General features: G+C 34.6%; 3 protein-coding genes across 5 annotated transcripts in view; 2 read left to right on the top strand and 1 right to left on the bottom strand.

Moving 5' to 3' along the window:
• LOC140054870 (serine-protein kinase ATM-like) overlaps nucleotides 1–1,046 on the top strand; it is a 30,368-nt gene extending 29,322 nt beyond the window's left edge. The window contains exon 60 of the mRNA XM_072099968.1: nucleotides 162–1,046. Coding sequence (XP_071956069.1) covers nucleotides 162–470 — 309 coding nt within the window. The 3' untranslated portion in view covers nucleotides 471–1,046. The remainder of the gene's footprint in view (nucleotides 1–161) is intronic.
• A 5,193-nt stretch (nucleotides 1,047–6,239) lies between these two features.
• LOC140054857 (ribosomal oxygenase 2-like) overlaps nucleotides 6,240–13,988 on the top strand; it is a 72,899-nt gene continuing 65,150 nt past the window's right edge. For 2 of the 3 annotated variants that reach the window (XM_072099953.1, XM_072099956.1), the window contains exons 1-2: nucleotides 6,240–6,374; nucleotides 10,555–10,621. The gene's annotated coding sequence lies outside the window, so the exon portion shown is untranslated. The remainder of the gene's footprint in view (nucleotides 6,375–10,554; nucleotides 10,622–13,988) is intronic. The other variant, XM_072099955.1, reaches the window with a different exon arrangement.
• Nucleotides 11,284–13,442, bottom strand: LOC140054869 (uncharacterized). Its single transcript, XM_072099967.1, has one exon. The coding sequence runs from the start codon at nucleotides 13,440–13,442 to the stop codon at nucleotides 11,307–11,309; it is 2,136 nt and encodes a 711-aa protein (XP_071956068.1). The 3' UTR covers nucleotides 11,284–11,306.

Raw genomic sequence — 13,988 nt, 5'->3', positions numbered from 1 at the left:
ATAATAATATTTTGTAAATTGATTGTTTCTCTTGATGTAAAAGTAATGAAATATTTATATTGCAGGACAGTCCTCAAATTTACTAACATCAATTCAAAACCATTTTTCAAAATACTAAAATAAAGATAGTATGTTTTAAAATGTTGGTTTGTGGCTTTCAGGTGTTACTCTACGATCCGCTATCTGATTGGACGATATCATCACTAAAAGCTCGTAATATACAACAAGATCCAGATACATCATTGACAGGGACTCTGGATTACAACGATAACGCAAACGTTGGTGGCAGTAGTACCAAAGAGGTCAATAAGATGGCAAAGAGGGTGCTGTTGAGGTTACGACAAAAACTACAAGGAGAGGAGGATGGCGTGGTGCTTAGCGTTAGTGGGCAAGTGAGCAGGTTGATACAAGAGGCTAGAGATGTTAAGAATTTGGCTGGTTTGTTTCCTGGCTGGCAACCATGGCTTTAAGTGCTAAGTTTAATGGTCAGTCTACTCAGGCTAGTCAATTGACGCATGGTTGTGGCCAATGGGCTGGTACAAAATGAGCCCAGTTGACATCTAGTAGGACAGTATTTTAGTGTAATCTTTGGCTTTAAAGTGCTACGGTTAATTCTGGAACTTGATTTACTGTCATGTCCAGTACAATAAACCTCAGCAACCAACCTTCCTTTGTGTAAAGTAAGTTTGTAGAAGTTCCCACAATACTACTGTTGAATAGCATCTTAGTGTATAGCAGTAGGCTTGCGCTAGCAAATTGGTGCTTTTAATATTACATACAAAGTTGGCAATATGATCAAATATCAAACCAAATTTTTTTTAATGTAGAATCGTCTAATATATTATAATCTTCATTGTACAATTACGTATGAACATTCATTTTTAAATAGCTTTCATATATGTGATACTAGCTAACACTGGATGAAAACAATGTTTTGTATATTTCATCATTGACATACTAACAGTTCCATTGACCTTAATCAGGTCAGGTTTGAATATCTATTAGAAATAAACACATGTTTTATTGATTCAAAAGCAATTTAATAAGTCACTTTATTATGTATTGTTTAGTAATTATATACATTTTGAAATAAAATACAAAAGTTATACTGTATAAATATGACTGTGTTGTACATTGGAACCAGTATGTTGGGAACATAGCTCACACAGCTAGAGGAAGCCTAGATATATAAATATGACTGTGTTGTACATTGGAACCAGTATGTTGGGAACATAGCTCACACAGCTAGAGCAAGCCTAGATGTATAAATATGACTGTGTTGTACATTGGAACCGGTATGTTGGGACATAGCTCACACAGCTAGAGCAAGCCTAGATGTATAAATATGACTGTGTTGTACATTGGAACCGGTATGTTGGGACATAGCTCACACAGCTAGAGCAAGCCTAGATGTATAAATATGACTGTGTTGTACATTGGAACCGGTATGTTGGGACATAGCTCACACAGCTAGAGCAAGCCTAGATGTATAAATATGACTGTGTTGTACATTGGAACCAGTATGTTGGGAACATAGCTCACACAGCTAGAGGAAGCCTAGATGTATAAATATGACTGTGTTGTACATTGGAACCAGTATGTTGGGAACATAGCTCACACAGCTAGAGGAAGCCTAGATGTATAAATATGACTGTGTTGTACATTGGAACCAGTATGTTGGGAACATAGCTCACACAGCTAGAGGAAGCCTAGATGTATAAATATGACTGTGTTGTACATTGGAACCAGTATGTTGGGAACATAGCTCACACAGCTAGAGCAAGCCTAGATATATAAATATGACTGTGTTGTACATTGGAACCAGTATGTTGGGAACATAGCTCACACAGCTAGAGGAAGCCTAGATATATAAATATGACTGTGTTGTACTGTACAACCGGTATGTTGGGACATAGCTCACACAGCTAGAGGAAGCCTAGATATATAAATATGACTGTGTTGTACTGTACAACCGGTATGTTGGGACATAGCTCACACAGCTAGAGGAAGCCTAGATATATAAATATGACTGTGTTGTACATTGGAACCAGTATGTTGGGAACATAGCTCACAGAGCTAGAGCAAGCCTAGATGTATAAATATAACTGTGTTGTACATTGGAACCAGTATGTTGGGACATAGCTCACACAGCTAGAGGAAGCCTAGATATATAAATATGACTGTGTTGTACTGTACAACCGGTATGTTGGGACATAGCTCACACAGCTAGAGGAAGCCTAGATATATAAATATGACTGTGTTGTACATTGGAACCAGTATGTTGGGAACATAGCTCACACAGCTAGAGGAAGCCTAGATATATAAATATGACTGTGTTGTACTGTACAACCGGTATGTTGGGACATAGCTCACACAGCTAGAGGAAGCCTAGATATATAAATATGACTGTGTTGTACATTGGAACCGGTATGTTGGGACATAGCTCACACAGCTAGAGCAAGCCTAGATGTATAAATATGACTGTGTTGTACATTGGAACCGGTATGTTGGGAACATAGCTCACACAGCTAGAGCAAGCCTAGATGTATAAATATGACTGTGTTGTACTGTACAACCGGTATGTTGGGACATAGCTCACACAGCTAGAGGAAGCCTAGATATATAAATATGACTGTGTTGTACATTGGAACCAGTATGTTGGGACATAGCTCACACAGCTAGAGGAAGCCTAGATGTATAAATATGACTGTGTTGTACATTGGAACCGGTATGTTGGGACATAGCTCACACAGCTAGAGGAAGCCTAGATGTATAAATATGACTGTGTTGTACTGTACAACCGGTATGTTGGGACATAGCTCACACAGCTAGAGGAAGCCTAGATGTATAAATATGACTGTGTTGTACATTGGAACCAGTATGTTGGGACATAGCTCACACAGCTAGAGCAAGCCTAGATGTATAAATATGACTGTGTTGTACATTGGAACCGGTATGTTGGGACATAGCTCACACAGCTAGAGGAAGCCTAGATGTATAAATATGACTGTGTTGTACATTGGAACCAGTATGTTGGGACATAGCTCACACAGCTAGAGCAAGCCTAGATGTATAAATATGACTGTGTTGTACATTGGAACCGGTATGTTGGGACATAGCTCACACAGCTAGAGGAAGCCTAGATGTATAAATATGACTGTGTTGTACATTGGAACCGGTATGTTGGGACATAGCTCACACAGCTAGAGGAAGCCTAGATGTATAAATATGACTGTGTTGTACATTGGAACCGGTATGTTGGGAACATAGCTCACACAGCTAGAGGAAGCCTAGATGTATAAATATGACTGTGTTGTACATTGGAACCAGTATGTTGGGACATAGCTCACACAGCTAGAGCAAGCCTAGATATATAAATATGACTGTGTTGTACATTGGAACCAGTATGTTGGGAACATAGCTCACACAGCTAGAGGAAGCCTAGATATATAAATATGACTGTGTTGTACATTGGAACCAGTATGTTGGGACATAGCTCACACAGCTAGAGGAAGCCTAGATGTATAAATATGACTGTGTTGTACATTGGAACCGGTATGTTGGGAACATAGCTCACACAGCTAGAGGAAGCCTAGATGTATAAATATGACTGTGTTGTACATTGGAACCAGTATGTTGGGACATAGCTCACACAGCTAGAGCAAGCCTAGATATATAAATATGACTGTGTTGTACATTGGAACCAGTATGTTGGGAACATAGCTCACACAGCTAGAGCAAGCCTAGATGTATAAATATGACTGTGTTGTACATTGGAACCGGTATGTTGGGAACATAGCTCACACAGCTAGAGGAAGCCTAGATATATAAATATGACTGTGTTGTACATTGGAACCAGTATGTTGGGAACATAGCTCACACAGCTAGAGCAAGCCTAGATGTATAAATATGACTGTGTTGTACATTGGAACCAGTATGTTGGGAACATAGCTCACACAGCTAGAGGAAGCCTAGATGTATAAATATGACTGTGTTGTACATTGGAACCAGTATGTTGGGAACATAGCTCACACAGCTAGAGGAAGCCTAGATGTATAAATATGACTGTGTTGTACATTGGAACCAGTATGTTGGGAACATAGCTCACACAGCTAGAGGAAGCCTAGATGTATAAATATGACTGTGTTGTACATTGGAACCAGTATGTTGGGAACATAGCTCACACAGCTAGAGCAAGCCTAGATATATAAATATGACTGTGTTGTACATTGGAACCAGTATGTTGGGAACATAGCTCACACAGCTAGAGGAAGCCTAGCTGTGTATGAAATGGAGATAAGGTATTATTACCATAACATAACCTATCCGACTGATTTGTTTTGAGCAGATGTAGTTCCTCTCTGTTTCTATAATAGCGCTGCTAGTAGATTTTTTGCGAGCAGTTTGAGGAGCTTGTTTACCGACCAATCAAACACGCATAATGTATTAGCACCTGTAAAAAGTTCCACCATAGTGGGAAATGTATGCATTATTTTATTCTTAATTGAAAGCATTTCAAAAGATAATGTTATATGATTTTCTCTAATTTGAACATGATTTTTAAAGTAGTGAATTTTGAAAATGTTGAAATTATTTTACTTCTGGAGAAAAGAGGCTGGAGTGAAATCTTGACTAGAAGGAGAGAAGGGTCTAATTTTGGTTGCAAAGTTTTGACGGTCCATTTGTTTTTGCTGCTATCATGAATGTCACTTTCGGCGTTCCATATTCATGTAAAGCATAGTTGCCATTTCTGGCATTATTATGCTTTTTGGCATTATTTAGAGGCCCATGGCATCTGGCATAATGCCGCGGCATTATTTAGCCGTTTTTAGCATAATCTGGCATAATTTTGTGTTTTTTGAACAACCAAAAAAATAATATACCACAGAACAAAAATAAAATATTTTGTTAATCTTGCAATTTAATACATATCATCACCTTACACAATATCATATCGTACAAAACAGATCTGTTCGGGTTTTCGGTACAATAGTTCTTCCATCCTTTTGTTTCGGACTTAAATAGACTCTTCGGATAGGAAGGCTGCTCGAAAACTACCATGTGTGCGATATAGGCAGCACAGCAAATCCGAAGAGGCTAGCTATTGGCCAATTATGTTGCTCTATTTCAGAGACCATGCAGGTTATTGGATCCCCAGAATATAGAGACAATTGAACGAAAACATTATGAAAGGGGTTTTGTTGTTTCAGTTCATAATTATAAGTGGCCGCACCCCTACCCCAACCCTTGAAATGGCAATTTCCAGTAACTAATTAGAAGCTCTAATTTTAAAAAGAATTTCTTCTAGGAGAATTTGTTTTCCATATTTCAAATTATGTTCCATTTGCATCGTCGTAGCAACTAACCCTATTTTTCCAAATGTTCTTCACCTCTCAGCCCCAGTAGTGACCATGTGGGCGAGGTAATTTTTATTTAAAATTAAGTGCCATCTCCGCCCATCGAGCAGCTCTATTTTTCCATTTTTTTTTACCTCAGCCCCAACCATTGTGGGGCTGAGGTCATGGAGACACTTAATATATATTTTTATTTTCTATTTTAAATTATAATTGCCATTTTCAAAACTATGATGGGCTAAGATCCTGGAGGTACTAATAAATATATTTTTATTTCATATTTGAAATTAAGTGCCATTTCCGCCCATTGAGCAGCTCTATTTTTCCAAATTTTCTTACCTCAGCACCAGCCATGGTGGAGCTAAGGTCCTGGAGACACTTAATATATATTTTAATTTCCTATTTTAAATTATAATTGCCATTTTCTAATTATGGTGACGTGGGCTAAGATCCTTTCATATTTGAAATTAAGTGCAAATATCGAGCAGCTCTCATATTCAGCTCAAAAATTCTAAATTTCCATGGCTGTAACAGGTTTTTTTTTTTGGGGGGGGGGGGGGGTGGGGGGAGAAGGGTTCGTGGGTTGGTGTTTGTGTCATTTGCAATTACCATTTTCGCACCCCAGATATTTTTAGAATTATTAGTTATTACTCACAAAACTAAAAATACAATTTTTGAACGACATAGGGATACAATTTAGGCCCTATTTTGTGTCAGTTGGGGTTTTACAAACGTTTATTAGACATACAACCGTTGGTGGCGCTGTTTAGGACCACATTTTGGGGATCTGGCATTATTTTTCCCAATCTGGCATTATTTGAGACAGGATACGGCATAATTTAAATTTTATCGCTGGCAACGCTGATGTAAAGGCGAACATAGACATTCACCACACGATGTGTGTGATGTCCGCCGATGATGATGATATTCCGCAGCTCTCTGCCGCTACATTAGCAGCTTTACAAGAGTTTTATAAGAAAAAATGAATCATGTAATGCAGAAAATATTGAAGAAAACTGGGTAATTAATTTTCTTTTATAAAAATTACAAATTTAGCCCGTTGCGCTAGGCTAATAAAAAGTGGCTTCGGTCGGTCGATGGGTGATAGTTGAAAGGTGTTAGTCCCGCTGCGTCCCGGTCGCTGAGTGATCTATCAACTACCGAAGAACGCTAGGAATTCAGGTGTATGGAGCGCGAATAATGCCTTATAACAAGTAATGTTCTTCTTTTATGCAGTAAACTTTGAATATATATAGGCCATCACTTCTGAATGTAATGTTTTCACTTATAAAATGACAAAAAAAAAAACAGAAAACAGAAAGGAAAAGAAAGAAAACAATCACAAAGAAAATTATTTAATGTGTCATTGTCATCTGCACTGCAGAAAAGTATCTATATTTTACAAAAGCTGAACGTTCAATTGTGACATTCATCATTCATTATTACAATATAACGGCACATGTTGTGTAATTAACCAATCAAATAGTAAGAATACAATCAGTTCTGTTATAAAATACTTTTTCATAAAACACAATTTGTTTAGTAAAACTATACTAAACAGAACATAGCCCATTAAGAGCCATTGTCTGTAAAAATCAAAGATTTGGTGGCAGATGTAAAAAAATGGATTTCTCTCAAATTTTTACCATGAATAGACATTTCAATAAAAAGCATATCTACAACATTCATTGTAATTTTTAGCCTCCGTTGCCATGACAACGGTCAATTATCAAAATGTTGATGTTTTTGCCATTTTTCACAGATTTTCTATAGTGAAAAAGTACAAACTTGTATACTTATTTTAACCAAAAATACTTACAGTATACAGTTTTAGTTTATAGCAGTGTAATCAACATGTATTGAGTTCCATTTAATGTAGAAAAAAAATAAATTACAAAATGGAGTTTGGTTGATACCATTATTTTAAAAAGGGGTGTTTTTAAAAAATATTTTTTTTATAAAAGTATACATAACCGTACCTATAACTTCCAAAGTGGTGTTTTTAAATCTATGAGGTTTTTTAATTTGATAGTCAATAAGTTTGTCAACAATAATCACGAAAAAAACACTGGGGTAAATTTCGTACATAGGTTTTGTGTTGCCAGGAAAATACGAAAAATACAAAAAATATAACAAAATATAAACAAACAAAACACATGAAACACAATTTAAATATGGCTAATCCAATAATAAAATGTATATGTGGCTTGTCATAATGCTACTAGAGTCATACGAATAGTTTAGATAAAATAGGAGAATGTGTTGCCAGGTTTATTTCAATTAATTGCCAGAAAAACAGTATTTTGCATTGAAATATTTAGTTGATGGAAAATAATGTTAAACTTGGAAATAATTGCGTCAATGGTTTTTATAAATTTTTTAATCTATTTTGTGTAAAGAGATACAGAAAGACCTCCCAAAAAATCTGACGTTGTAAATAGGTTATTTGAGGTCAAAAGGGGTCAGAATGCAAAACAGGACAGGTCCCCACTTTACTACAACTATTAATGTTTGATCAAAATTTACAAGATAGTTCATAACAATTCTCAACAATTTTCATATTTTACCTATAGTGTTACCTTAGCAACCATTTCTATGTGTAACTAAGGAAAGTAATTTTAAAAAAAACGTAAAAAATGGCGTTTTTATAAATACAAAGAATTGATTGCATTTGTAATTTTTCTCAATTTTACTTCTACTGCATTCCATTAATGACAAACTTGACCTTGTAAATTCATTCATTTTGAGGTCAAACCATAGTAACTGTTTCTATGCGAAAATTTCCAAAAAAATAAGGGGTTTTTCATAAATACAAAACATTTTTTCTACATAGTTTTACATTTCTACTTTTTGCCAAATTTACTTTAAATACTGAATCCTAATAATCTCAGAAAGAAAGTCTTGACGAATCTGAATAAAGGTAAAAAAATGACCTTTAGTGTTATCTTAAATTTGTTTACGTAACTAATGATTTTTTTTACATATTGAGGTCAAATGACATCAACATTTTACCTATAGTGTATTGTAGCAACTGTTTCTATACCTAACTAAGTACAATATTTTTAATATGGGGTTTCATGACTACAAACAATTGATTACATAGCTTTACTACTTTTTCCCAAATTTACTTATCTACTGAATGATCCCAGAAAATGTCTGACCTTGTGAAAGGGTCATTTGCTGGGTCAGTTATGTCAAAATGTATTATTTATGTTATCTTAGAACCTGTTTCTATGCATAACTAAGGATAATTGTTTTTTTAAATACAGTTGAACCTCCCGTAAGTGGCCACCCTCGGGACCTGGAAAAGTGGCCGCTTATAATTGTAGGCCTATTATTATTTATAATCAGGTGGTTTAGTATTTTTTAGCATTTTCAGACAAATTTTAAAAACTTTTATCATATGAAAAATGGTCGGTCAAAATCTTTGTAGTTTTCTCATCTCTTCACAGTAATGTTTTTAAAACCTCTTCAAAATAAAGCTAATATATAAAGAAATACAATAAACATGCACCTCTAATTCATAGGTCCATGCAATAAGTATCACATTTTTCGATTGGCCGCTTACAAAAAATCTCATTTTTTGTATAAAAAGGTGCCCGCAGCTGCTTACGGTAAGCACCAAATGCACTAATTAGATAGGAACAACAAACAGACTTTTCAAAGTGCGTCCGTTAAGGGAGGTGGCCGCTGTAAATAAAATATGGGGTTTTCATGAATAAAAATAATCACAGAAGAAAGTGCTTACGAATATGACCTTGTGAAACGGTAATTTGAAAATGCAAATAAGGCATGCCTGCTGCGCTAATAATCTACAAATTTAAATTTGTATAAGATAAATATGCAAAATCTAAAGAATATCTCAATTTTAGTTACCATAGTAACTGTTGCTATGCATAACTAAGGGAAATTAAATAATTATCAGATAATTATTAATTAATAATTAATACTGAATCCAACCATGACAGTAAAAAAAATATAGAATTTAAAACTAATATTTAATAATAAAGTGTGATATTTTACATGCTGACCTTAAATGAAATGAAATTTCAAATCAGGGCTTCAATATTTGTTATGTAGCATTAACATACCTGAGTATATCATTGACTTTTGATTGGTTCTATTTTGGGGAGGGGAAAGTGGTGGATCCAGGACTTTTAAATAGTTAGGGGGTTGAAGGCGAGGGTCTATTCATTGGGGCGATAGTAGCGGCAGTGTGGGTGGTGCTTGAATGCATGCATTTGACACTCTATAGTGGATGATCGACCAAAGTGTTGCAGTTTATCTTTTTGTGGTTATAGTCGGGGTGGGGGGGGGGAGGGGTGGTAGTCGAAAGTGGTGGTGGATGGGCATGTGGGATCTGCTTAGGTTAGCAAATAAAAGAAGTAAACAAATGAAAGAGGAGCTTCAAAATAAAAGAGGAGTAATCTGACGATTTATGATCTGATAATTTATTCAAATTTCCAGAGGATATAACCTATAAAATGACATTAAAACTGGGAATTACAGAATCTATAATTAAAATTTTTTTTTTTTTTCACAACACAACTAGAACTATATAAAACATTAAGAATTTGTCTGACCAATGAGTTTCAAATCAAATAATCAAAGAAAATAAAATGTTTTTACTAATATACCATGTTTTTTTTTTATAAAAATGCCTATGTTTCTCGCAACACTGCTTGTAGATTTTAAATTTACCCCAGTATTTTATTTTAGAAATCAATTATTAAACATTAGAACTACCTATTTGTAATAAATCAGCTAAAAAAATACACCACTTTGGGCGTTATGGTGAAGTAAAGTTTAGTTGCATTGAACAATTTAAATAAAGTGAAAAACACCCCTTTTTAAATAAATGGTATCTCCCAAAGTATGAAATTAAAAAAAATTAAAAAATTTGAAACAGGTACACAATGCATTGTTATTATGCATACACTAATTATTTTTTATAATTAAATGAACAAAACAAAAATATCGTTCATCAAAGTAGTACCAATATCCATTTTTAAAAACCTTAAAAAAGGACAAAATTTGTCAAAAACACAAATTTGGCCGTTGCCATGGAAATATACGTGTGAAATAAAAAATACTTCATATTTGATTTCTCTCAACACATATATAGCCATATGCAAAATTTGAAAGAAATCCATTTTTTTTTAGTCTGCCACTCTTTTTGATATTTCTTTGATTCTTACAGACAATGGCTCTTAAGTGGCAAGTATACACTCAAGTGAGCTACAAATATATACATCTTTTTGATGAAAGTAAGTATGTATTATAGAATGTTTTTAGATTATTATTAAAGACCCCTTCCCTGCAAATTTGGACGTTTTTTGGAAATTAATACATATATATCACTTTAAAAACATTAAACCATGTCATTCCTTGTCTTAAATGTACGTTTTTTTTATGGTAAATTATGATAAAAAGTGAGAAACAATGCACTACCTAAGTAGCTCGCGGCGATCGACCTCTCGTGGACGGTCTTAGGCCTAGCCTAGCTAGGCTTAGTTTTGTAGGCCTAGCTGGTAAACATCGGTAACGTACGAACATCGTACGCTAGCTATATACCTAGCCTGACGTTGTATAGTTGCTGCATTAATTGTCTTTCTATTTTTGCCAGACTCCGTTGATACAAATTGGGGAAAACCCGGTATTTTCGCTGAAAAGTTAGGAGTCTTCCATTTGTTTTGGCCTCACGATCGATCGAAAAGTGGGCAAATTACAGGTGAAAAACAAAAATATCAATCCGCGCGCAATGCATTTTGGGATTTATAGCGGGCCGCTATAATTATTAGAATCGACTTATTTTTCACATTTTTAACCGTTTAAAGACGAAAAAAGTTATCGCAATAGGACCATATAGTATTATTTTTACATTAAATATAGTTTGTGATCTTAAATTAGATCTAAAAAACGTAGGGAAGGGGGCTTTAAGTACAAAAGTTACTAGTAATTATATATTTTTAAATTGTTTAGATCTTCATCTGCTACGGCTACCCGCCTTGGTCTGTTAGAAATTAAGCTTAATCCTCCGGGAATACTTAATCCACCATCATCTATTCGTTTAATAAAAACCCCATTTTTATCAAATAATTGCAGTTTGTTAATACTTGATATGAGAATGTTTTCCTCACAATCTATAATTATGTTATAAGGACTTTCAACATAACCGTCCTCCTCACCACTGTCTACAAGAATTCTCATAAACTTATCATTTGCATCAAACATTTTTATTCTGTGATTTCTAGAGTCTGCCACAATCAGGTTGCCCTCTTTTGTAAGAGTGACTCCTTCTGGATTGATCATTTGGCCTTTGTTGCTACCCATTGGACCAATTTTACTGAGAAGTTTACCACTATCAAGATGAAATTTAAACACACAATGACATTTCCAATCTGCAACATACATGGTTCTAGTTTCCTTATTTACTGTCAATCCACGTGGATCTTTTAAACTTCCCTTACCAAATACACAAATTTGTTTAAATTGATCATCACACATGACAACAGTTTTGTTTAAGAAATCACTATACACAATGTGACCATCATCCATTTGATGCATACAAAATACATTTGCTTCTCCTGGTACCTCCATTATTCCGATAAATGAATATTCTTGGTTAAACTTAAATAATTGTTTACTCTGACTAGATACAATTAAACATCCATTTTTATCTAATACTACATCTATCAGCTTTTCATTAACTGTGTTATCAATGGTGTGCACAAGTCCTGGTGCTTCCACTTTGATATCCACTGGTGATCCTTTGATTTCTTCTCCTTTAGCAGTGATCTTCATCTTCCAATCTCCTACTTTTTGGCATCTTCCTGTTATTTTGTACTCTCCACTTCCTTGGTGTTTCACTTCAGTTGCTGATTCTTCACCTGATTCATTAAATATAGTGGCAGACAATAGACATGTCTCACTTCCTGCTGAACTTGAAACTTTCACTTCAAATGGCTGTCCCTTTGTGATTGTAATAGACTTGTCATCTTCAGAAACCTCATATGCACAATTAGCATTTGCAATTTTGCCAATGCCTTCCAAATCTATCATTCTATCCAAGTTTTTAGATGGAATGAAACTAGGAGCAAGTTTTTTAAAACTTGATTCATCAAATTTGGTTTCCCAAGCTTCATTTCTAAAATCAGTGATATTTGCCTCATGAGATTTAAGTGTTTCTCTTTCTTCTGGTTTGTTCATCATTGTGGTAAATAATGGCAACATCTCATTAACTTGAGTCAGCTTTGAATCAATTTGTTTTACTACATCAACACCAACTTTTTTATTTTCTTGTTCAATCTTGTCAAGATCTGCCATCGTTGTTCTGCTTTTTTCCTGAATCTTTTTCATCATGTTTTCTTCTTGTAACCCAATTGCTGTTCTGCATATCTGTATTCGAGATTCAAAGTCTGATCTTTCTTTAGTTATTGTATCACTTGTTTCTTTTAGTTTATCTTTAATTTCCTCAGCAATTTTCATAACTTCTGTAACATTTTTGTTGAACTCTTCAACAGCAATCTTGAATGGAATCACATTATGTCCATTTTGATAACAATGAAGAACATGTTCACATTTCTCACATCCACTTTTACAACAATTGCTGCAATAAAATTCAAGTATGCGGTAACTGTGAAATTTACATTTATCTGGAAAATCATCTTCCTCTTTTTTATCCAGTCTGTACAGTGAATGGTCTTTCAATACAGGGAATTTCTTATGATCCTGGGTACATTGTCCACATAGATACATTTTACATTCAGAGCAGTAGTATTCAGGTTGATTATCACAGCTTGAGCATGTTGAAGGTTTTCCTGATTCAATATTTCCCACATATTTAACTTGACAACTTAACATTTCATTTGACGTAAGATTGTTCAAATCAAATTGATTGAGGTCATCATATATCTTACAGCATTTTGGACATTTTATTTTGCCGCTTGTTTTAATAAAACTCTGCAGGCAATGAAGACAGTAACTATGGAGACACTCAAGTGTTTTTGGTTCTCTCAGTCTTTCTAGACAAATTGCACATTCAAGATCATGTTTGTCCAAGAATTGTAATGCTTTTTGTTCAGACATCTGTAAAAAAATCAACAAATGCATGTTCTACAAACTATCTAAATTTTTACATTTTTTTTCTCTGATATACAAACAAATAAAGTACTCAAAGCCAAAATATAGGCCTTATATTAAAAAAAATTAAATTGGCAAATATTTAATTTTATTCACTAAAGCTCACTCGGTCGGTAAACACAAACTCAAATTTGCGCACGGCAACCATGTATGGCCTTGTAATAATAGGTGCGAGTATAATAATAATAATATACTTTATTTTCACACGGAAACACTTTAATCACCAAAAGGTGTTTTTCATCAAGGCCGACGATGATGAAGTGTTTTAAGAGAAAGGGTGTAAGAACCTGCCTACTGCTATCCCATCCCAGAGTAGTACATTGTACTATAGGGCCAGGCTTAAACATAGTAATTAATATTATGTTTGCACAAAAGATTGTAAAATTAAATAATGTACATAATATACTTGCCTTATAAAATGAATTTTAGAAATACACAGTAGGTGTAGATGTCTGAGGTGACGAGGTCCTATATAGTAGAGCAGTTAATGAC

The sequence above is a fragment of the Antedon mediterranea genome, chromosome 7, assembly GCF_964355755.1.
Source record: "Antedon mediterranea chromosome 7, ecAntMedi1.1, whole genome shotgun sequence".
Classification (NCBI taxonomy): domain Eukaryota; kingdom Metazoa; phylum Echinodermata; class Crinoidea; order Comatulida; family Antedonidae; genus Antedon; species Antedon mediterranea.
The sequence above is the reverse complement of the archived record's forward strand: the minus strand, read 5'-3'. Positions and strand labels throughout refer to the sequence as shown.